We start from the raw sequence: 25092 nt of genomic DNA, 5'->3' as shown, positions 1-25092 counted from the left end.
GTTTCCGGACACATGTCCACATAACACCTTTTCTTTATTTGTGTGTGAGGAATGTTTCCTGAAAGTTTGGCCGTACCTTTTTGTAACAGCCTCTATACAATGAAGCGCGAGAGAAACTGGTATAGGATTGCGTATTCAAACACAGAGCTATGTAAACAGGCACAATACGGTGCTACGGTCGGCAAAGCCTATATAGGACAACAAGTGTACGGCGCAGTTGTTAGATCGGTTACTGCTGCTACAATGGCAGGTAATCAAGATTTAAGTGAGTTTGAAAGTGGTGCTATACTCGGCGCACGAGCAATGGGACACAGCATCTCCGAGGTAGCGATGAAGTGGGAACTTTCCCGTACGACCATTTCACGAGCGTACCGTAAATGTCAGGAATCTGGTAAAACATCATATCTCCGACATCGCTGCGGCCGGAAAAAGATCCTGTGAGATCGGGACCAACGACGAATGAAACAATCTACGCCTCGACTGGGCCCGTCAACACCGAAATTGGACTGTTAATGATTGGGAACATGTTGCCTGCTCGGACCAGTCTCGTTTCAAATTGCATCGAGCGGATGGACGTGTACGTGTATGGAGACAACCTCATGAATCCATGGATCCTGCGTATCAGGAGGGGACTCTTAAAGCTTATGGGCTTTGTAATGGTGTGGGGTGTGTGCAGTTGGAGTGATATGGGACCCTTCGTAAGTCTAGGTACTACTGTGACAGGTGACACGTACGTAACCATCCTGTATGGTCACCTGCACCCATTCATGTCCAGTGTGTATTCCGACGGACTTGGGTAATTCCAGTAGGAATATGCGACAACTTACACGTTCAGAATTGCTACAGAGTGGGGTCAAGAAACACTCTTATGAGTTTAAACACTTCAGCTGGCCACCGAACTCCCCAGATATGAATGTTATTGAGCTTGCAACGCGCTGTTCACAAGAGATCTCCACCCCGTCGTATTACTCTTAAGGACTTACGGGCAGCACCGCAGGATTAATGGTGTCTGCTACTTCCAGCACTACTGTAGACATTAGTCTAGTCCATGCCATGTCGTGCAGCGGCAGTTAAGCGAGCTCGCGGGGGCCCTACACGATATTAGGCAGGTGTACCAGTTTGTTTGTCTCTTCAGTGTAAATGATCTAGTTGAAAGCGTCGGAAGCTCTTTAGGAACGTTCGCAAATGATGCTGTCGTCTACAAGACGGCAGCAATGTCTTAAGACAGTAAGCATTTGAAGAATAACATACAAATGATTGATGAGGGGAACAGGCCCCGCCAGTTGACCCTGAATGTCAATCAATGTAACATATTACGCATTCAAGGAAAAGAAATCCACAACTGTGCGACTGCACTATTGATGACAAATTGCTGTAAACAGTGTCTACTGTAGTACGAGGTGCATTCAAGTTCTACGGCCTCTGATTTTTTTTTTCTCCGGACTGGAAAGAGATAGAAACATGCGCATTGTTTTAAAATGAGACCGCGTTCATTGTCAATACTTCCCAGAGATGGCAGCACCGTACGGCAGACGGAATTTTATCGCCAGCGCCGAGAATGAGAACTGTTTTAAATACTTAAAATGGCGACGTTTTCCTTACTTGAAAAGCGTGCAATCATTCGTTTTGTGAATTTGCGTGGTGTGAAACCAATTGAAATTCATCGACAGTTGAAGGAGACATGTGGTGATGGAGTTATGGATGTGTCGAAAGTGCGTTCATGGGTGCCACAGTTTAATGAAGGCAGAACATCATGTGACAACAAAACGAAACAACCTCGGGCTCGCACAAGCCGGTCTGACCACATGATCGAGAAAGTGGAGAGAATTGTTTTGGTGGATCGCCGAATGACTGTTGAACAGATCGCCTCCAGAGTTGTCATTTCTGTGGGTTCTGTGCACGCAATCCTGCACGACGACCTGAAAATGCGAAAAGTGTCATCCAGGTGGGTGCCACGAATGTTGACGGACGACCACATGGCTGCCCGTGTGGCATGTTGCCAAGCAATGTTGACGCGCAACGACAGCACGAATGGGACTTTCTTTTCGTCGGTTGTGACAATGGATGAGACATGGATGCCATTTTTTCAAACCAGGAACAAAACAACTTTGAAGTGATTCCTGATGCTCCCTACTCACCTGACCTGGCTCCTAGTGACTTTTGGCTTTCTCCAACAATGAAAGACACTCTCCGTGGCCGCACATTCACCAGCCGTGCTGCTATTGCCTCAGCGATTTTCCAGTGGTCAAAACAGAATCCTAAAGAAGCCTTCGCCGCTGCCATGGAATCATGGCGTCAGCGTTGTGAAAAATGTGTACGTCTGCAGGGCGATTACGTCGAGAAGTAACGCCAATTTCATCGATTTCGGGTGAGTAGTTAATTGGAAAAAAATCGGAGGCCTTAGAACTTGAATGCACCTCGTACATCTAGGACTAAATACACAGAGCGACCTTAAGACGAGTGAATTTACAAAACAAGAAGTAGGAAAAGCAGATGCCAGACCGAGATTAATAGGAAGACTCTTAACGAACGTAACACATCCAGTAAGGAACTGGCTTACATGGCGATTGTTCGACCGATTGTTGAGTGTAGTTCATCAATCTGGCACCCTTTCCAGTAGGACTGACAGAGGAGATCCAGCGAAGAGCGTGGGGTTCCGTCGCGGAATCGTTTGGTCAGTGCGAGAGCGCTACCGAGATGCTCAACAGACTCGAGCGGCAGACACTACAAGAGAGGCGTTGTGCGGCACGGAGAGGTTTACTTTTAAAGTTTAGAGACAAGACTTTACGGGAAGAGGTAGAGAACATATTACTTCCTGCCACATAAATTTGAGAAATTTGAGCCAATTTCTTCCCAAGCGCCATTCGCGAGTGGAGCAGGAAAGGTACTGATACCAGAAGTACCCTCCACCACACATCATAATGTGGCTTGCGGAGCATTGATGTAGGTACATAAAAAAATCTTAAACATGCCTGCGGGACAGAAACTGTGTAAATCTGAAGAGGTTGAAAAATCAGCCAACTGTAAGCAAAGGTTTATTAGCAATTGACATAGGTTTCGATATTTCTAAAAATATCTTCTTCAGTAGGAATGGGCCTTCTTACATCACATGACTGTACATTAGATTAGATGAAGCCCAGTGGCTTTTGTCATGTTTGAAATTGACAAGAATTATCCCAAGCCATTGCTTTAGGTAGCAACCAGATTACAGTCATCTTACTTCAGAACGAATGCTCACTTGTAAATGCCCTGTCTTGTCGACATACATCTCGGCCTTTGTCTCTGGAATGATGTACACGTAACTTATGCAAATGTTTTCTCCTGTGACTCCTGGAACAATTTTACGTTGACAAGAGCCTCTACCTGTGTGAATTTACTAGTGAGCATTAATTCTGAAGTACCCTAAATGTAATATGGCTGCTGTCTAAAGCCATGGCTTGGGATGATTCTTGTTTTATCAGTTTTACATATGACAAGAGCAGCTCGGCTTCATCTAATCTAATGCACTATCATGTGGTGTAACAAGGCCCACTCCTTCTGAAGAAGATATTTTTAGAAATATTGAAGCCTAGGTTAAGGACTAACAAATATTTGTGGTAGCTGGTTGGCTGACTTTTCAACCTTATCAGATGTAGATATGTTGAGTAACCTTAGCAGTACCAACATATTTTCCGTGACGCGCACTACCGAGAGGGGGCGGTGGGGTACTTTGTGCCCACCACAGAAAAAAAGAGAAAAAAATAAGTTTCGTCAATTGTTGTTAAGCTTTATGAACAAAATATTTTTTAAATAAGTACTGATGTATAAGGAGGCCCTGAAACTCAAAATATTTTAGCACCATCTTAGCAGTACCAACACACTTTCCGTAATGTGTACACATAAAGGGAGGGTGCATTATGACCACCATAAAAACATTTCAAATGCAAATTTCTTTAATTGTCGCTGGGTTCCCGGGTTCGATTCCCGGCGGGGTCAGGGATTTTCCCTGCCTCGTGATGACTGGGTGTTGTGTGATGTCCTTAGGTTAGTTAGGTTTAAGTAGTTCTAAGTTCCAGGGGACTGATGACCGTAGATTTTAAGTCCCATAGTGCTCAGAGCCAATTTTTAATTGTCACTGAGTTTAATTCACAGCATACTTTTTAAAGATACATTTATGTGTCAGATGGATCGCGAACTTGAATGTATGACTATGACGTCCATGGCGAAAAGTTATATTCGGTTTCGATTTACGGAAAAATTCAAAACAATTACAGGATCTCGTATACGATATGATTAAACACAAAAAATATTTTTTTCCGTAACTTTAAAGTATAAATCGTTAGACCAGATTACAATATTTTCAAAAGACTGGCATAAAGTACCCCGCCCCCTTACCTTTGGAATAGCATGTGTTAACATCGTGTACTTGGTTTGTCTAAAAGATAAAGACTGACCATTTCAAAAACTGTTGCTCATTGCATTCAGTATAGCTCTCGTACGTACAGAAGGACTTATATCAAGAGTCATGGTGACAGTTCGAATTTTTTCTAGGGTTTCATTAAAACTTTGTAATCATAAACAGTAAGATAAGGTCAGGTTGAATGGTTGGTTGGATGGCTTTGGGGAGATGCCCAAACTGCGAGGTCATCGGTCCCATTAGATTAGGAGGAAAATGTTCAAATGTGTGTGAAATCTTATGGGACTTAATTGCTAAGGTCATCAGTCCCTAAGCTTACACACTACTTAATCTAAATTATCCTAAGGACAAACACACACACCCATGCCCGAGGGAGGACTCGAACCTCCGCCGGGACCAGCCGCACAGTCCATCACTGCAACGCCCGCCTCAGACCACCCGGCTAATCCCGCGCGGCCCATTAGATTAGGGAAGGATGGGAAAGGAAGTCGGCCGTACCCTTTCAAAGGAACCATCCCAGTATTTGCCTGAAGCGATTTAGGGAAATCACGGAAATCCTAAGTCAGGGTGGCCGGACGCGGATTTGAACGGTCGTCCTCCAGAGGTCAAGGTGACCCTTGATACTGTTAAAACAGTGAAGCAGGTACTTAATACCTAATTTACACATAATAAACCTCCTGTTTGTGTGACACCAGTAGGGAATATCTGAAGTGCCCTGGAAAGGGGGTCGTCCGAACAAGTGGGATTCACCACAGACGGGGCCGCGTGTGGAGACAGATGAGTGGGACGTGGCGCCGCGTATTGGCCGGACGGCGCTCGCTCAGGCCCTTAGAACGAGAGCCATGATTTACAGGCCAGTGTAATTGCCCACGTCGCGTATTGCCCGCCAATCGCTCCGCCAATAGCGGGCGCGACTGGAAATTTAGTTCCCCCGGGACGGCAGGACAGCGGCAATATCGCTCCAAATGACGTTCTGCTCTACCCCAGTCCGCTGCGTTGCGGATCCATAGCACTCTGTCGGCATCCGGTCTTCTTTTTCCGTCTATAGCAGTGACTCCAGTTCTCACTAAGCGGTTATTTCTTTTAGTGAGATCGGAAAACGTATACCATATGCTCCCGCGGGGATATAACTCGATGATACGTCACTCATGCCTATTGTCACGTATTAGAGACAACTTATTATGAGGCTGAGGTTAGTCGATCTGAGCTGATCGACAAGACAACGTTGGCTGCAGTCTGCATCATCACAATACGTAATGCAAATATACGAAAGATGACGTATGGATATCAATGAATGAGACACCCAGATAGATGAGTTCTTAAACAGGTGGAAAATACGAGGAAACCTAGAGGATATATCGTCTGCCTATTCTGTTCAACACTAACTTCATGTCAACACCAGACAGCATATATTATCAAACGACAAAATACACTAAAGTGCCAAAGGAACTGCTACACCTGCCTATCATATTGTAGGGCCCCCGCGAGCATGCAGAACTGCAGCAACACGACGTGCCGTGCACTCGACTAATGTCTGAAGTAGTGCTGGAGTGAATTGACACCATGACTCCTGCACGACTGTTCATAAATGCGTAAGAGTATGAAGGCGTAGAGATCTCTTCTGCACACACGTTGTAAGGCAGCCCAGATATGCTCAATAATGTTCATGTCTGAGGAGTTTGGTGGCGAGCAGAAGTGATTAAACTCTGAAGAATGTTCCTGGAGCCACTGTGTAGCGATTCTGGACGTGTGGGATGTCGCATTGTCCTGCTGGAATTGCACAAGTCCGTCGGAATTTACAATGCACATGAATGGATACGGGTAATAAGGCAGGATGGTTACGTACGTCTCTGCTTTCAGAGTCGTATCTAGACGTCCGATAACACTCCAACTGCACACCACACGCCCCACACCATTACAGAACCTCCACCTGCTTGAACAGTCCCTGTTGCCATGCAGAATGCATCGTGTCATGAGTTTTCCTCCATACCTCTACACGTCCATCAGTTCTATACAATTTGAAACGAGACTCATTCGGCCGCGCAACACGTTTCCAGTCATCAACAGACCAATGTCGGTGTTGAAGGGCCCCAGTGAGTCGTAAAGTTTTGTGTTGTGCAGTCATCAAGGATACACAAGTGGGCCTTCTGCTCCGAAAGCACATATCGATTATGTTTCGTTGAATGGTTCGCACCCTGCCATTTGCTGCTGGCCAAGCACTGAATTCTGCAGCAATTTGCGGAAGAGTTGCACTTCTATCACGTTGAAACGTTCTCTTCAGTCGTCTACATCTACATCTACATCTACATTGATACTCCGCAAGCCACCCAACGGTGTGTGGCGGAGGGCACTTTACGTGCCACTGTCATTACCTCCCTTTCCTGTTCCAGTCGCGTATGGTTCGCGGGAAGAACGACTGTCTGAAAGCCTCCGTGCGCGCTCTAATCTCTCTAATTTTACATTCGTGATCTCCTCGGGAAGTATAAGTAGGGGGAAGCAATATATTCGATACCTCATCCAGAAACGCACCCTCTCGAAACCTGGCGAGCAAGCTACACCGCGATGCAGAGCGCCTCTCTTGCAGAGTCTGCCACTTGAGTTTATTAAACATCTCCGTTGGTTCCTTTCTTGCAGGATCTTTTTCCGGACGCAGCGATATCGGAGATTTGATGTTTTACCGGTTTCCTGACATTCAAGGCACACTCGTGAAATGGTCGTACGAGAAAATCCCCACTTCATCGCTACCTCAGAGATTGTGTGTCCCATCGTTCGTGCGCCGACTACAATACCACGTTCAAACTCATTTAAATATTAATAACCTGCCATTGTAGCAGTAGTAAGCGATCTAACACAAGAGCCAGACACTTTTTGTCTTATATAGGCGTATTTGGATTCGCATACCTATAACTGTTTCTTTGGCCCTTCAGTGTATGATTAATAACGAAATTCAACTAAATACCTAGGCTTTGAAAATACCGTTAACTTAGACTGGAACGATCTCATGGATAATGTTGTGGGGAAGGCAAACCAAAGACTACCTTTTATAAACAGAACACTCCGACGATAGGGTAGTATTGTGCTGTATTTGATCTTCACCAGATAAAATTAACGGAGGTCACCGAAAAAGCGCAAAGAAGTGTAGCTCATTTTCTGTTACCGCGAAGTAGTGGAAAGAATGTCTCGGATTTGGTGTGACAATCACACAAAAAAGAGGCGTGTTTCATTTCGGGGAGATCTTTCCCCGAAATTTCTATCTGCAACGTTCTCCTCCGAAAGCGAAAATACTTTGTTGACACCCACCTATATATGAAAAAATGATCATCATAACAAAATACGAGAAATCAGAGCTCACACGGAAAGATTCAAGAGTTCGCTTATTCCGCGCGTTGGTCGGGAGTGGAACGATAGAGAAGCAGATGGAAAGTGGTTCGATGAACCCTCTGCCAAGCACTTAGATTATCAGTGCAGGGTAGTCACGTAGATACTGACGTAGGAATAGTAATGAACCACGTTATCAACATACAAATACGATACTCCACACTAGGTAACCGCTGGGTCTAGGACACCTTGCCACAGTTCGCGCGGCTTCCGCCGTCGGAGGTTTAAGTCCTCCCTCGGGCATAGGCGTTCGTGTTGTCCTTAACGTAGGTTAGTTTAAGTTAGCTTAAGTAGCGTGTAAGCCTAGGGACTGATGACCTCAGCAGTTTGGTCCCACAGGAACCTACCACAAATTTCCAAACAAAGCGATGCCCCTTACTCGTTCTAAAGAATATTCCGCGGAGGAATAGTCCTGTAACAACTCTAACGTTTCAGTCAGTACAGTTCCAGTCACCAAATATTCCAGAAAATGCTGAGAACCACTATCTTTGGAATGTCGCGACTCTCATTATATTCCGTCAATATCCGCACTTTATTACGCGGTATGACATGGACATTGTGACATTGATTTTGGTATACGGAATGTTCGATACTGTACATATAGCGGTAGGTGCTCAAATAGTCGCTTACGTATTGTGAATACTGTGAAGAACATTCATCAAATGGAATATTAGAGATGAGTCTTGAAAATTAAATACTGCATGGAAGTAGCTGACCATTGCGCCGGATAAATTACAATAGAAGAGGAAGGTCATAGTATATCGCCGAAGCATCTGAAACATCAAAAGCAGGCAATTGCAAATGGAGAAAAGTTTCTAGGATGGAACTGTTCTAGTGTCAGCGTTTGTTGACCAACGGGTATGTATTTGAAACGGCATTTCTGTAGATAATGCTCGTGTATAACTGAAATGTAGACTATGGATAAAACCAGAGAGGGACGAATAGGAATCATTTTAAAGATAATACAAGTGATATACGTCAAACAGGAATGGATGTAGTGGAAGAAAGAATTTTGTGGGAAAATATTACCAAACGAAACAGAAAACATGTCAGAGAGATACAGATCAGGGCATTGTGGAATCGTGATCTTGAAATAGGAAAGAGTAGTGAAGGGGAAAAAATTGAGTGAGAGAGTGTCTGATAGAGATTACCGGGATAATAAAATGTCGTGGATAAGCGGAGATGGAAACACAAGCCCGATATGACAAACAGGACAGCATCTTAACATTTGAAAGACAAGTGACTGAAAACCACTTCTTTTCATGAAGTGACAAAGACAGGCTGCCTGTTGTTCAGTACATATTTATTCAGTGACTGTGACACGAGAGCAGAGGTACCCAGTCTGGCCAAGTCACAGGTTTGAAATTACCGCGGCGATGGTGTTTGGTGTTCACCATGGAAGCTGAGCGTTTTACGGCGCAGTTAACGTAATTAAGTCTGTGCCGCACGGCCATTACTCCTAACTCTCCCTCCCTTAACGAGCTATTAATGCAAAGAGGCCTTAAATTTTCCTGGGTCAGCAAGATAAAAACCGAAACAAGCACTATCTATACTACCTCGATGAAGAAATTATCGCGTCATCAAATTTTTCTGCACCTTTGTCGAAGGTACCAACAGATGACATTAAAGTTACAAGAATGGTCTAGTAACAATTTTGAGCATACTACTCGAGGAGACAAAATATTACATTTCAGAGAAATCGTAAGAGTGTACGTTATTGTGTCATAGTTCATCGACGGACAGTACAGTTTCCTAGTTTTATACGGGGTGTTCAAAAGTCTCTCCATAGTGCCGTATGGCTGTTAGCCGCGCGTGCCGTATGCCATAGTGAATATACCGAAATGAAAGTCAGTAAAATACAAGTTATTGATTTACTGAATATTCATTTTTACCAACAAATTTTCACATTAAATGTTGAAAGTGTCCCCTCTGTTGTTGAATACACAATTAAATTCGTCTAATCATGTTTCCAAGCCGGCCGAAGTGGCTGAGCGGTTCTAGGCGCTGCAGTCTGGAACCGCGTGACCGCTACGGTCGCAGGTTCGAATCCTGCCTCGGGCATGGATGTGTGTGATGTCCTTAGGTTGGTTAGGTTTAAGTAGTTCTACGTTCTAGGGGACTGATGACCTCCGCAGTTAAGTCCCATAGTGCTCAGAGCCATTTGAACCATGTTTCCAAACACAAGCTGTAACATTTCGTCTGTAACAGTAGCCGTGAAAGTGGATATTGCCGTTTTCAGTTCATCGAGGGATTTGTACAGTTTTTATAGACAGTTGCTTTCTCTGCACCCGAGAAGAAAAAGTGACGTGGTGTTACGTCAGGCGATCGTAGAGGCCAAAGTCCCTGTGAAATTATGCGATCACCATCAGCAAGCGAGCTGTGTGCGTGGTTGCACTATCTTGTTGAAAATAACTGTTCAGTGTTTCACTTAACACAAGTCCTCGTTGAATGGGTACGGGATGTCACCGCAGTATCGTTTTGCGTTTATTGTTTCGTTGAAAAATATGGGACCCACAATCCGACGTCTAGAAATTGCGATACAAATTCCTATTTTCACAGAATGAAGTGGTTCCTCATGAATACACAAAGGATTTGCAGTACGCCACAAACGAGAATTTTGCGAGTTAATGTACCCGGGTAAATGAAACCACGAGTCATCAATGAAAAACGTTTCATTAAGAATATCCCTTCCATTGTGTTGAACAAAATTTTTGAATCATTGACAATAATGCAGTCTCTTGCCATGATCAGTATTTTTCAGTTCTTGCACGACTGTCACTTTGTATGGGAAAAGTTCTAATTTTATCGTTACAGCTGTGTTGGCCGTTCCGACACTAACATCGATTTCCTGGGCGAGTTTTCTTACTGACTTGTTAGGACCCACGGACGTTTTAACCGAAATATCTAGTAGTTTATCCTCAGACAAAACTCTAGGACTCCCACTTCTCAGTGCCTCTGTCACTGAACACGTACTTCGAAATTTGTTAATCAAATCTCGCACAGTATCGCGACGTCGGAATGTTGTCTCCGGGAAAACTGAATTAAATGTTTGATGAACTGAATCTGTGTATTTACCGCCAGCTTTGAGCACTTGTTCGAGCAAAAAAACACAGGTTCTTCAATGGTTAGCGTTTTAACAGTGGCAAAAATGAAGCAAAAGAACAAAGGAACTAAACCGTTCACGTGAACACGTAACGACACACACCAACGATACTACTGACGCTGGCTGAGATAAACGAAACAGTGGAATGGTGGGAGAGTCCACTTGAAGGGAAGTAAACCAGGTATGCGAACATTCATACGGCACGCGCGGCTATCAATCATATGACACTGCGGAGGGACTATTTGAACTCCCCGTATTTATGAGGATGCTGATATTTGCTCTAAAACAAAGAAGACATGTCGAAGACGAGCAATTTAATTGGAAGAAACGGTTTTCAACACATTACGCGTTGTAAATAATAAAAGTTTTCACCTTGTGCAGCTTTATAGGAGGAAAAAGAACACATTCAAGCCGGTTGTCGAGGGCGCATATCGGATTATAGTGATCTAACGGTCTACAAAATAGCGCAGTTAACGTGCATACAGAACGAGAACAAAAACTGCAACGCCCTTAAGTGAGAACCGCAACATTCTTACATAATTGTAGTATTAAAGAAGTGAGAACAATTTGAACTCAACATTCTCTATTCGATAAAGCTACTCTAGTACACCGAAGCGCCAAAGAAGCTGGTATAGGCATGCGTATTCAAGTACAGAGACATGTAAGCAGGCACAATACGGCGGCAACGGTCGGCAACACCTATACAAGAAAATAAGTGTCTGGCACAGTTATTAGATCTGTTACTGGTGCTACAGTGGCAGATGATCAAGATTTACGTAAATTTGAACGTGGTGTTATAGACGGCGCACGAGCAATGGGACACAGAATCCCCAACGTAGCGATGGAGTGGGAACTTTCTCGTACGACCATTTCACGAGTGTACCGTGAATATCAGGAATCCGGTTAAACATTAAATCTCCGACATCGCTGCGACCGGAAACCGACCCTGCAAGAACGGGAACAACGACGACTGCAGAGAATCGTTCAGCATGAGAGAAGTGCAGCCCTTCCGCAAAATGCTCCTGATTTCAATGCTGTGAGATCTACAAGTGTCAGTCTGCAAACCGTTCAACGAAACGTCATCGATATGGGCTTTCGGAGCCGAATGCTCGCTCGTGTAGCCCAGGTGACTGCACGACACAAAGCTTTACGCGTTGCCTGGACCCGTCAACACCAGTATTGAACTGTTGATGACCGGAAACTTGTTGCCTGGTCGGATGAGTCTCGTTTCAAATTGTGTCCAACGGATGGACGTGAGCGTATAAGAAGACAACCTCATGAGTCCATTCACCCTACATGTCAGCAGGGCACTGTTCAAGCAAGTGGAGCCTCTGTAATGGTGTGGAGCGTGTGCAGTTGGGACCCCTGAAACGTCTAGATGCGACTCTGACAGATGACAAGTACATGAGCATCTTGCCTGATCACCTGTATCCATTCATGTCCACTGTGCATTCCGACGGACTAGGGCAATTCCAGCAGGACAATGCGACACCCTACATGTCAAGAAATGTTACAGGAACTGGCTTAAGGAACACTCTTCTGAGTAAACTTCCGCTAGCCACCAAACTCCCCAGACATGAACAATATTGAACATATCTGGGGAGGTGTGCAACGTGGTGTTCAGAAGAGAACTCCACCCCGTAGAGCTCTTACGGATTTATATACAGCCATACAGGATTCATGGTGTCAATTCCATCCAGCACTGCTTCAGGCATTACTCGAGTCTATGCCACACCGTGTTGCGACATTTCCGCGTGCTCGCGGGGGCGCTACGTGATACTAGGCAGGTGTAACAGTTTGTTTGGCTCTTCAGTGTAGATTCTCAAATCACATCAAGAGATTAGTACAGTTTTTAGTGATAATTTGGCAGAATGGTTTTCAAGTCGCACAAATGAGCCACAAAACATTACTTAGGAACTGTAGTCAGTGTAAGTATGAAGGAAGTAAGAACAATATTGGCTGTTAAACAAAGTTATTTTTGCAAATTTTCTATACTTGTCAAGCGATTCGTTGAAATTTTTATGGCAATTTTGGCGCAATGGTGATTTCGTTTGTAAAGCATTATCGCTTGTCACACTACCTGCGCCCATAGCAACAAAGGCCCACATAAAAAATGTTATATTATGTTCCTAAAGTTTTCGTTTTCGTGGTACTCAGGATTTGTACCCTTGATCTAGTACAAGTGAAGATATATCGTTTACTACAATGTTTAGACAACTAGACGACTAGACCCGAATCGAATACTTGCGGCGGAGTGACGCCTGTTCGTGTGTTACCATGACAGACCCGAGTGTGGTTCTAGGTGGTTTTCCATAATCATTCACCAAAATGTCGCGTGAGCACCACCTGCAGAAGGATGAGCGTGTAGGCAGTATGTGAAAGGAAATAACGTATTTGTAGTTTTTTCTTGGTGTCGGTACGTTGCGAAGAGGTGTGATTAACTGTCGATTAACAATCATATTCACGTATTACTATGCTCATATGTAATTTCAGCAAAAGTGTACGCGGTCAAAGTGTTCAAATGTGTGTGAATTCGGAAAGGACCAAACTTCTGAGGTCATCGGTCCCTAGGCTTACACACTACTTAAACTAACTTATGCTAAGAACAACACATACAACTACGCCTGAGGGAGGACTCGAACCCCAATACGCGTTCAAAAGGAGTAACGTGAAGTAATAGGTCGCACTGTGAATGGCGTCGAAGAACTATGCCGACCTCATATTTGGTATGAGTTATAGTACTTTTCTGGAAACGCCATTGAAAGGTCACAGGTAGCGGCAGGATTTTCTTGCAAGAACGGTCTCATATGTCGAAGTACTGGTGACGGGAAAGTGCCAGTATGAATGTCGTCGTGTGGTACGGTAGACCGGGACGATTTTCCGCGCAGTGCTCGTTTACGCAGATCACTTTTATGAGGTACCAGTGTTCCTAGAGCGCTACCGACAATGGAGGATTAGTGCTGCCGTTACCTGAGGGTTGTCACAAACTTGACTATACCAGCTGAGTGAATACCTAAGCGCGAAGAAGATATGTGAGTGTTTTTTTTTTTGCTAGGTGAGCAAATTTTGTTACTCAAATATGGAAGCTACTAGAGAGCATATACCTTTTAGAATCGAGAATAGCTAAATCTATCTTCGTTTACAGGAGCTTTTTTGCTTTATAAGGTTCATTTGTATGATTTCAAAATTAGAAAATTTCTATTGTAGTTTCGAAAACTAGTTCAAACATAGCGATACGGCACGTTGACTAAGGGCTGGTGGTGCATCCCAATTGATATCACAGTCAAGGAAAGTTCAAGGCAACAGCAGGTGGAAACAAGAATGAAGGTCCATCTCAAGAAATGTTCCGTCCAGTTTTTCTTTTTTTCTCTTATAACCTGCAACATTCTGATGATGAGGGTAAAAATTGCCTTTCTACTTACTGCTTGAAACGATAATACAACCAACAGTGGGTCCAGTGTCTTTGTTGCAAGAGGTGAGCTCACGACAATTCTGCCACAGGAAACGCACTATTTTATGCGTTCATGAATTGCTAATTCTGCCATTATGATGACTAGGCCTTCAATTGGCATTCAGACTTTATGCTAGCCATATAAGGCTAACAGGAGGAAGTTCACCAAAAATGTTTTTATTGCAAGTAAAGCTGTTGTGTTTCATCACGGTAACTGGTGGAAGCAAGACTGTAATTTTATTTACCGCCAAATAAAACATATTTTTAAAAGATTCGTAGTGTATTTGGTTTACTCATTATTGTGTTATATGACACTGCATATTTGGCCGTGTTTCGTTTCTTCTTTACTGCTTGGGTACGAACGAAATATATGGTTCTGGCCTCTTCCTTCCTAAAAATATATTCACAGACTTAGCTCGATACAACGAAGTAATTTGAAGTAATGTATTCTCCCTTTCGCCACCATTCCACTCTTTGAAAAGCATCACCATTTCTGTAAGTTGCTATGAAGAATGAAATCTGTTTTGCAGTCTATATCCGAAGACATGAACGCGTCAGGTGACTTTCCTTTGAATATTTTCCCTGAGGTATGTGAAGTTAACAACGTAAGTTGGAATTCCGCTATTTCCCACACTTAACCCTACGTCACTAGTCACAGCTGTATGCCTTCTGGGGCTCACACCTGATTCGTTACATCACCAGGTTGAAATACGATCTCGTCGTCATGGGCCGTCTCAGAGTACGTATGCATTTTTCTTTTGGGTGGTCAGTTAGGAGTGCTTTGTAAGAAAGCCAGTCCATCTAGTGGATCTGGAATACGTTTCTACATTTTGCACTCTCCATGGCATAATGAATAATGCTTCCAATTTCAAGCAGACAGCTGTGCAATCATCAGCTACAATATTTTAGTCTTTGAATAAAATCTTTAGAGCTGCATATGTGGTGGGTAGAGATTTCTACAAGCCGTTGTAATAGTGAATCTAGTTACTCCTAAAGTTCATAATATGGACAAGGATGTGCATCTGGAAGTCCTGCCGACGAATCCAGTAACAGTCACCATCGTTTTCCAAAAGCAACTTTTATGCTAAATAATTAACTTCGTTATTAAAACCACAAGCAACTAAGGATACCTATCAAATACCTAAGTAGACGGATTGTTATTCAGATATTTAGTGGCATCTGGCTTAGTATAAATTAAAGCTACATTGATTGTTAACCGACTATAACTGCTTCATAAGTATTAAAAAGGTTTTAGAAATATCGCTACCAGTCAAAAAAAATTGGCGGCTACAAAAATTACTTAATTAGCAACATGTTTCGAGGTTAGACCTCGCCATAAGTCTGCAGTGGTAGTAAAAAAGCATTTAACCCAAGTGAACACAGATAATAAAGTTTTTGGTGTAGTCTTGGCATGTGATTTTATCGTGCTTTGAAGGAAAAAAAGATCAAATAAGTGCCTAGGTCTCTTTGTGTGTTGGTCTACCGTTCACAAGGAAAACTTTTAAAATTATCATTTAGTATTTTCCTGTGATGTGGCTATCTTCTTACTGCATTTCAGGTACCTCCAGCCGGCCGCGGTGGTCTAGCGGTTCTAGGCGCTCAGTCCGGAGCCGCGCGACTGCTACGGTCGCAGGTTCGAATTCTGCCTCGGGCATGGATGTGTGTGACGTCCTCAGGTTAGTTAGGTTTAAGTAGTTCTAAGTTCTAGGGAACTGATGACCACAGATGTTAAGTCCCATAGTGCTCAGAGCCATTTGAACCAGCCAGGTACCTCCATTTCTGTACCACTTGAGATATTGTTAGAGATTGCTCACAAACTTCTAAACTTGAAACATATTGTCACAAAAGTGACTCAACAGTGTGCAAAAACAAGATGGGTGTCAAAGCAAAGTCTGTTTCGATTTGAGTATGAATATATCGAGCCTGGAATTTTTGGACCTGATAATCACAAACACAGACACTGTCAATGATACATCCTTCAAACACCCCAACTCACATAAACAAGTTGCTTTCATATCCGTCTTAAACAGAATACAGGAATTTGCACTTGATGCTGATGACTATGAGACAGAAATGAACGCGATCAAATACTCGCACATTGCACATAACGATGGTTATCACAAACACGAAAGCGATGCACTTTCACAACACATATCAAAAAAGAATAGCAAATACATTGACACAGCCATCACCCAAAACACGCAATAACTGAAGTACTTACGTATACCATGTTTCGCAGTCATTTCAGTCAAAATAGGTATTCTGTTTAAGAACATTGATGCCAGTATCACAACGACAACTAGAATACTCCCTGTCCTCGACTGACACTTGGACCATCTTGAAGAAACAGCACAGTTGTCGTTAGTTGTTAAATATAAGACCGCAAGCTGCATGCTTGTCTAGCATTTTAATTTGTGTTCAGTCGTACATTTCTCATGGTGTTCCCATATTTTAAGGTTACGACTGAAGAAAGAAGATAGCTGGCACTCGTATGGGCCCAGAACAAACAGAAAGTCCTGGAGGACCACCAGCAAGTAGACACAGCACGGGAGACTCCGGTATGGAGTGAGGGGAATGTGGGATTGTTGGAGATGTTACTACACCGCTACTCTTAGCCATATAGTATCCAACGTCTGACCCTTGATGAAAAAGACATAAGCGGAAAGACGTCTTCTGCGTCATCCGCATGACGCCCTGCTACATTCTACGAGGGGGTTTACCTATAATGGTTGTCAGAATGAAGAGGATGTGATAACACAACCAAAGCCTGAGGACTTCTGACAAGATTTATGTCCGGGATGTTGTACTTGACTTCAGTGCGATTTTCTAAAATAGCGAGTCGTTGTTTCTTTAGCAGACTTAGAGAGGTCGCGAGCTGTGCTGCATGAACGTTGCGTAGATGGTAGCATACTTACTTACTTACTCATTGGTCATACCGGACTCGAGAGTCCATTACCGCAGCAACATATTTTCGCCATCTGTCCCTGTCTTGGGCTATTTCCGTCCATTCACCCTCAATACCTAGGCTCCTCAAATCAGCCTTCACATTGTCCTCCCATCTACGCCTCGGTCTCCCCACAGGACGTTTTCCCTCTAAGTGCCCTACCAGTACTCTGCGTGCTGCCCTGCCCTCATCCATTCGAGCTACGTGACCCGCCCATCGCAGCTTACGTGATTTAATAATACTGTTAATGTCAGGGCTTGAATAGAGTTCGTGAACCTCTTCGTTATGTAGTTTTCGCCACTCTAGGCTAATGTCATCCCTTTTTGCTCCGAAAATTTTCCTCAAAATTTTGTTTCCAAGTACTCGAAACGGCTTTTCATTTTGCACAGTGAGAGACCAAGTCTCACACCCATATAGCATAACTAGTAGAATAATAGTTCTGTATATTCTACTCTTTAAATTCCTAGATAACATACGTGATGATAGATGATAGCATGCGGATTTCAATTTGACTGTGGTTGTGACCTGACAATAATTCTCTGTAGCATGGAATAAAAGATTTTAATGGACGTAGTTTAACGAAATGGTAACCGTAAGAAGCATGACGAAGGTGAAGGTGAGTAGAAGACTTGTTGATGGATCTCGGACTTACTTGGGCAGCAGCTGGTACAGCAGTTCCTCGCACTTTCGCTTCTCCTCCAAGTAGTCGGACGTCCGCTCCTCCACCAGCGCCTCCAGGTTGTTGGCGTACTGCTCCATGCGCGACAGCAGGTTGTCCAGGATGTTGCCGCTCTCGTTCTCCCTGTAACACAGCCGCAGACGTCATGACTAAAGATTTCCTTCCCACTACACCTCAAATCGGCTCCAGGTCTGCACATTGGCTGGCCGTCCATATGATTAGGAGACAGGAGGGTCGGTGGTGAGAGGAGGCACTGGATCCAATGAGGTTAATTCACTTTGCATTTCCAAGCATATTTTCTGTAGGCTTGACCCAAATGTAGCCTGACACTGTAGTAGGCAAGTCAGTACAGAAAGCGACGTAGCGTACAGAAGTCAAGATCTCCCCTAGTGCGATAAGACTACACGCATACGAGACTGATAATTACGATCACAAGTAAAGTGAACTCGTACCTATACCAATGAACAAAAGTCGAAATCGCTCTACACACACACACAACAGACTTCCGAAGTCAAATTTCAGGACAAGTATGCTGGGTAACAGCTCCATGCGGTAAAATGCGTAACAATTGCTTCAACAACGAGGTATGAGCCACAGGATCTGCTTTTTTTCCCTTTATTTTTAAGTTCCATGTCCAGCAAACCAAGGATAGCTGGCAAAAGTTAATAATTTGACAGATTCTCTAAAAATTTAAAAATTTTTGTAGTAGCCGCGCGCATTGTTTCCGGAGCGGGAGGGCGTGCCGCTTCCCGGCACAAATCCTCCTGGCGGATTAGTGTCGAGGTCCGGTGTGCCGGCTAGCCAGTGGATGACTTTTAGGTGGTTTCCATCTGGCTCGGTGAATGCGGGCTGGTTCCCCTTACATCCGCCTCAGTTACACTATGTCAGCGATTGCTGTGCTACCACTGTCTCCAGGTACATGTACACCATAATTACCACGCAAACATTTGAGGTATACTCATCTGGTATGAGATGTTGCGAAGGGGGGGGGGGGGGTCACTGGGGGCCGAACCGCAGAATAGCAGAATAGCCCTGGGTTCGGTGTGGGGCGGCGGTGGGGTGGGTGGACTGCTGTGGCCTGTTGTGAACCACTGAGGGCTACGGCGGGACGAATCCTCTCCGTCGTTTCTAGGTCCCCGGTTCAATACACAATATTAAGATTGAACTGTCCTAGTTCTTACGCAGTTTGGTACACCATTATCGGTTTCGCGCCTCAGACGTGAACATCATTGCATAAGGTGAGACCTTAACTTTTCCCGGCAAATTGAATGTTTGAACAACTTCCGGGTTTGCTGCCGGGTGACATCGTCGACCACCGATGATATTTCGACAGGAGCACACCCTTCCATTCTCAAGGAATGCTGCTTGTAATCCGGCTCTGTCTCTCATCAAAAAACAGAGGAACAGAATTAGTGCTACCTCACCTGTTGATTAATAGTCACTATCGATATTTGTGGTGTTGGTCATGTTTGTTTGTGTTCACACTTGTTCTTTGTGTGGTATCTTCCTTCTTTCTCCTCTGTGAACCGAGGTATTAAATTTCGGTGCACATTTCTTCCTCCTTGCATTTGTGCCTTGAGAATGGCAGCAAACCCGTAAGTTGTTCGAACATCATAGGATAAGTGCTTTGGTGGGAACACGCTGGTCGTTTAAGCGTCGCTCGGTGTCTCAGCCAAACGTGTTGATGCGTCCGCGGTCATCCAACTACACCTTTACTCCGAAAGCTACCTTATGGTGTGTGGTGGAGGATACTTTGTGCGTTATTGTCACTTTCCTATAATCGTCGCGAATAATCAGAAGGAACAACGATTTTGGAAAGCCTCCATGGCCTTTTCAAGTGAAATACGTAGAAAGAAGCAACATATTCTTGACTCTTCTGCGGAAATACGCTCACTTGATTTCTACAGTAAACAATACGATGTCGCAGATTGCCTCTCTTGTAGCGTACGATACTGGCGTTGGCTGAGCATCTCCGTGAGGATTTCGTACTTATTAAATGAAACTGTGAAGAAACGTGCTGCTCTTCTTTGGATATTCCCTTTGTTTGGGCCAATAATCCTGCTTCGTTCGGATCCCAAACTGAGGAGCAATGCGAACGACCGTTTCCATAGCTTCCTCCTTGGTGTGGACTACACTGCCTAAAGGTTCTTCGAATGAACCTCTGTCTGGTGCCTACATTACCTGCAATTATTTTTGTGTGGTTGTTCCATGTTAAATCGCTTCTTACGTATATAGGTGGATATAATTTATGTGTATGGTTGTTTCCAGTAATTGTTCTGCAATCGTGTAATCATGCATTTGTCAACTGTCAATCCCTGTACCAAGGACTCTCCGAAAATCTTTCTGCATGTCAGTCGAACTTTGAAGCGTAAACAGAATCATCCACGTGAAGCCTCACAGAACTTTCTACGTGTCCTATAACATTCTCTTGATGTACGACCAAAGTTACTTTTACGTCTGTTTGCTGGAAACCCCATTTCAGTTATACATCTTGTGTTGTATTCCGTACGCTCTAAGTGGCAGCACATAATTGTAACTAAAGTCTTTCGGAAGTCAAGAAAAACGGCATCGGAGTGGACGCCGGTGTAGACTGCTTTCTGGGGCTGGTAGACGAACAGGGAAAGCTTGGTTTCACACGATCGTCGTTTCCTACAGAGGAGATTTTCGGTCTCCAGAAATGTAATAATAAATGAGCATAAAAGATATTCCATAATTATACAAAAGATATTCCATAATTATACAAAGACCGACGTCAGAATATAGGCCTATAGCTTTGTGCGTCTGTTCGACCAATCCCTCTTCGCTTTTTTCCAATGACTATGAATGCTTCGGCCCTCCAGCAAACTACTGTGCAATGTTGCTAGCAGAGAAGCAGATTCTTTCACATCGGCTTACTCTAAGCAGATCGTATTGGTACGCCATCAGATCCAGTGACCTTTCCACAGTTGAGCGAATTCAGTTGCTTTTGTATCCCGAAATCACTTCCTTCGATATCTGTCATTCCGACCTTCGTGCGACGATTTAAAGAAGGAACCGGTGAAAGAGTCTTGGACGTTTCTATGCCGTTATGGTGACAAAGGGGCAGGACAGATGGCTTCAGTACGTTTAATGTAAGACCAAAACTTCTTAGGAGTTTCTGTCATGTTAGTAGACGGACCTTATCCTTCAGAATTCGTTACCGCTTCATGCGTGGCTCTCCTTAGGCTAGTCTTGGTTTTATTCAGCTTTTGTTTGTCTGTGAGGCTTTGGATACGGTTAGATTTGCATTGAAGGTCTCTTTATTTTCGTAGCAGCTTTCTAACATGGTTGTCGAGCCACGGTGGGTCTTTTCCAAATCTCACAGCTTTACTGGGAACACACCTGTCTAATGCATATTGTACAATACTCTTAGGCACACAGTGTTTTCGGTCGTGGAGACAAATTTTTCTTGTTGGCCGCTCAGGTTATCTTCAGTGTGTTTTCTGTCGCCCTTGCTAAGCAGCAATAACTTCCCATCTTTCTTATATTACTTTTTATGGTCGTATTCAGCGATTCTGTAATTGCCTTATGGTCAAGGGTTCCCTGTTTTACGCTGAGTCTACAAGTTGCTGTTCGTCGGCGACTAGGAGATCTATAATGCTATTTTCAAAAATTGTTTCTCTGATTTGCTGCTCGACGTGTTTTTAGGATAAGGCACTTAGAACAACGTCACATGACTCTCCGCCTCTGATGCCCGCCTTAATCGCGTGAGTTCGAAATGTAAAGTTGGTAAGTTGAAATCTTCAGCTAGTACATAACAGGACCAGCAAAAATTTAGCTGAGTCTTCTCCAAGTTTCCCCTCATGTGTTGCGCCACTACTGCCACCGACAGACGTGGCCTAGAACAGCATTCAAGGACTACGTCTGTCCCATCTCTAACACTTAGCTTCATACAAATTATTTCACACTCGGTTTCTGTACTAAGCGTCAGTGCATATTATCACGTGCCTCCACCACCGGTTTTCAGTCCGTCACTGCAATATTCATTCCACTGCGAAATTTCATTGCTGTTAACATCTGGTTTCAGGCATCTTTCTGTCCCTAGTACGAGCGAGAATAGAGACATTTTCACTGACGTACCTGGTGTTAAATAGGACTATACTAACATTGTCTTCCTCCGATCTGCTATGAAGAATGCTACTCTCTGTAATTAACGCGTAATACACTACTCAACATTAAAATTGCTACACCAAGATGAAATGCAGATGATAAACTGGTCTTCATTGGACAAATATATTATACTAGAACCGACATTTGATTACATTTACACGCAATTTGGGTGCATAGATCCTGAGAAAACAGGACACAGAAGAACCACCTCTGGCCGTAATAACGGCCTTGATACGCCTGGGCATTGAGTCAAACGGAGCTTGGATGGAGTGTACAGGTACAGCTGCCCATGCAGATTTAGCACGACACTACAGTTCATCAGTAGTAGTGACCGGCATATTGTGACGAGCCAGTTGCTCGGCCACCATTGACCAAACGTTTCCAATTGCTGAGAGATCTGGAGAATGTGCTGGCCAGAGCAGGAGTTGAACATTTCCTGTATCCACAAAGGCCCGTAGAGGACCTGCAACATGCGGTCGTGCATTATCTAGCTGAAGTGTAGGGTTTCGCAGGGATCGAATAAAGGGTAGAGCCACGGGTCGTAACACATCTGAAATGTAACGTCCACTTGTCAGAGTACCGTCAGTGCGAACAAGAGGTGACCGAGACGTGTAACCAATGGCACGCCATACCATCACGCCCGGTGATACACGCTGCCAATGTGCGTTCACCGCGATGTCGCCAATCACGGATGAGACCATCATGATGCTGTAAAGAGAATCTGGATTCATCCGAAAAAATGACGTTTTGCCATTCGTGCACCCAGGTTCGTCGTTGAGTACACCATCGCAGGCGCTCCTGTCTGTGATGTAGCGTGAAGGGCAACCGGAGCCATGGTCTCCGAGCTGATAGTCCATGCTGCTGCAAACGTCGTCGTCGAACTGTTGACTCAGGGATCGAGACGTGACAGCACGATCCGTTACAGCCATGGGGATAAGATGCCTGTCGTCTCGACTGCTAGTGATACGAGGCCGTTTGGATCCAGCACGGCGTTCCGTATTATCCTCCTGAACCCACCGATTCAAAAAAAAAAATGGTTCAAATGTCTCTGAGCACTATGGGACTTAACATCTGAGGTCATCAGTCCCCTAGAACTTAGAACTACTTAAACCTAACTGATGTGTCGACAGAAGTGCCGACACAGTGTGGTTTGAGGAGACCGAAATACACACTATAAGCTCACGCAGGATGGCGTGAGGTCTGAAACAGGATACGTAATGAATGCTATAAAGAAAAGTACGTAGCTTCTGGAATACTTAACTTTAATCCATTCTTGGTACATCGCTATTGACGATACAAGTGAGACTCTATAGTTTCAGACAATATACTGCTAATGGCGCCTTGCTAGGTCGTAGTCATTGACTTAGATGAAGGCTATTCTAACTATCTGCTCTGCAAATGAGCGAGGCTTCGTCAGTGTGCATCGCTAGCTACGTCGTCCGTACAACTGGGGCGAGTGCTAGTACGTCTCTCTAGACCTGCCGTGTGGTGGCGCTCGGTCTGCTGTCACTGAAAGTGGCGACACGCGGGTCCGACATGTACTAATGGACCGCGGGCGATTTAAAGCTACCACCTAGCAAGTGTGGTGTCTGGCGGTGACACCACACTAACTAACCGAAGGACATCACACACATCCATGCCCGAGGCAGGATTCGAACCTGCGACCGTAGCGGTCACGCGGTTCCAGACTGAAGCGCCTATAACCGCACAGCCACACCGGCCGGCGAACCCACCGATTCCATATTCTGCTAACAGTCATTGGATCTCGACCAACGCGAGCAGCAATGTCGCGATACGATAAAACGCAATCGCGATAGGCTACAATCCGACCTTTACCAAAGTCTGAAACGTGATGGTACGCATTTCTCCTCCTTACACGAGGCATCTCAACAACGTTTCACCAGGCAACGCCGGTCACCTGCTGTTTGTGTATGAGAAATCGGTTGGAAACTTTCCTCATGTCAGCACGTTGTAGGTGTCACCACCGGCGCCAACCTTGTGTGAATGCTCTGAAAAGCTAATTATTTGTATATCACAGCATCTTCTTCCTGTCGGTTAAATTTCGCGTGTGTAGCACGTCATGTACGTGGTGTAGCAATTTTAATGGTCAGTAGTGTATATTCGTCACTGTTTGAAAATACAAAAAAGCAAAAAAAGGAAAAGACTATTTCATTTTACTGGAGATGCAGTAAATGAGGAGTAGGACTGTTGGAGGAACACAGTTTTGGAAAAAGGGGATGGTATTTATTTCTGTTTGATAGACAAAAACCGTCCCTATGACAAATTTTCGCCGGTTGTTGTTACCGGAGACGGAATTAAGAGCCACAAAAGTAGCACCCCTGTCCCTATATCTACATATATACTCTACAAACCATCCTGAGGTACATGGCGGAGGATGAGTCCCACAGTACCATTTATTAGGGTTTCTTCCAGTTCCATTTACGTATGTAGCGCGAAAGAATGCTCGTTTGAATGCCTGTGTATGTGCAGTAATTATTGTAATCTTACCTTAACGATCCTTATGTGAGTGATACGTAGGGAGTTGTCGTATATTCCTAGAACAATAATTTGAATCCGGTTGAAATTTTTCTAATACGATTTCTCGGGATAGTTTACAACCATCTTAAAGAGTCTTCCAGTTCAGTTCCTTCAGTACCTCTGCGACTCTCTCCCACATATTAAACAAGTCGATCCACGTGTTGCTGGAGGGGTGCGATATTAGACTTTAGGTAACCTTGGAGGAAACATTGCCGGAAACACGCATATATTATTACTCCGTATTCTTTACTGGTATCGTTTTATATACATTTTACGAGCTCCGCTTTATGTCAAATATTTTGTCTGAGTGTTTCTTGGCGTAATACTGGGTGTCCTAACTAATACATCAGTGTGCTCTTTGCGACGACTAGTGAGTATGCTTTTGATTGTCTCTGTCTGCCGCCTCCCCCTCTACCCTGTCTCTTCCGCAGCTTTCGGGTTCACCTCACCGCTTTGCTCGCTTTCCTCAGTCGGC

The 25092-nt window shown here is 44.2% G+C and overlaps 1 protein-coding gene across 1 annotated transcript in view; it reads right to left on the bottom strand.

Annotated features, from left to right (window-relative positions):
• The window catches only part of LOC126481079 (atrial natriuretic peptide receptor 1-like), a 1220509-nt gene that overhangs the window by 45433 nt on the left and 1149984 nt on the right, over nucleotides 1-25092 (bottom strand). The window contains exon 15 of the mRNA XM_050104566.1: nucleotides 17925-18074. Within this exon, the coding sequence (XP_049960523.1) occupies nucleotides 17925-18074 (150 nt within the window). The remainder of the gene's footprint in view (nucleotides 1-17924; nucleotides 18075-25092) is intronic.

The sequence above is a fragment of the Schistocerca serialis genome, chromosome 5 (genome assembly GCF_023864345.2).
Source record: "Schistocerca serialis cubense isolate TAMUIC-IGC-003099 chromosome 5, iqSchSeri2.2, whole genome shotgun sequence".
In the NCBI taxonomy this organism is placed as follows: domain Eukaryota; kingdom Metazoa; phylum Arthropoda; class Insecta; order Orthoptera; family Acrididae; genus Schistocerca; species Schistocerca serialis.
This window is presented reverse-complemented; position numbering and strand designations above follow the sequence as displayed.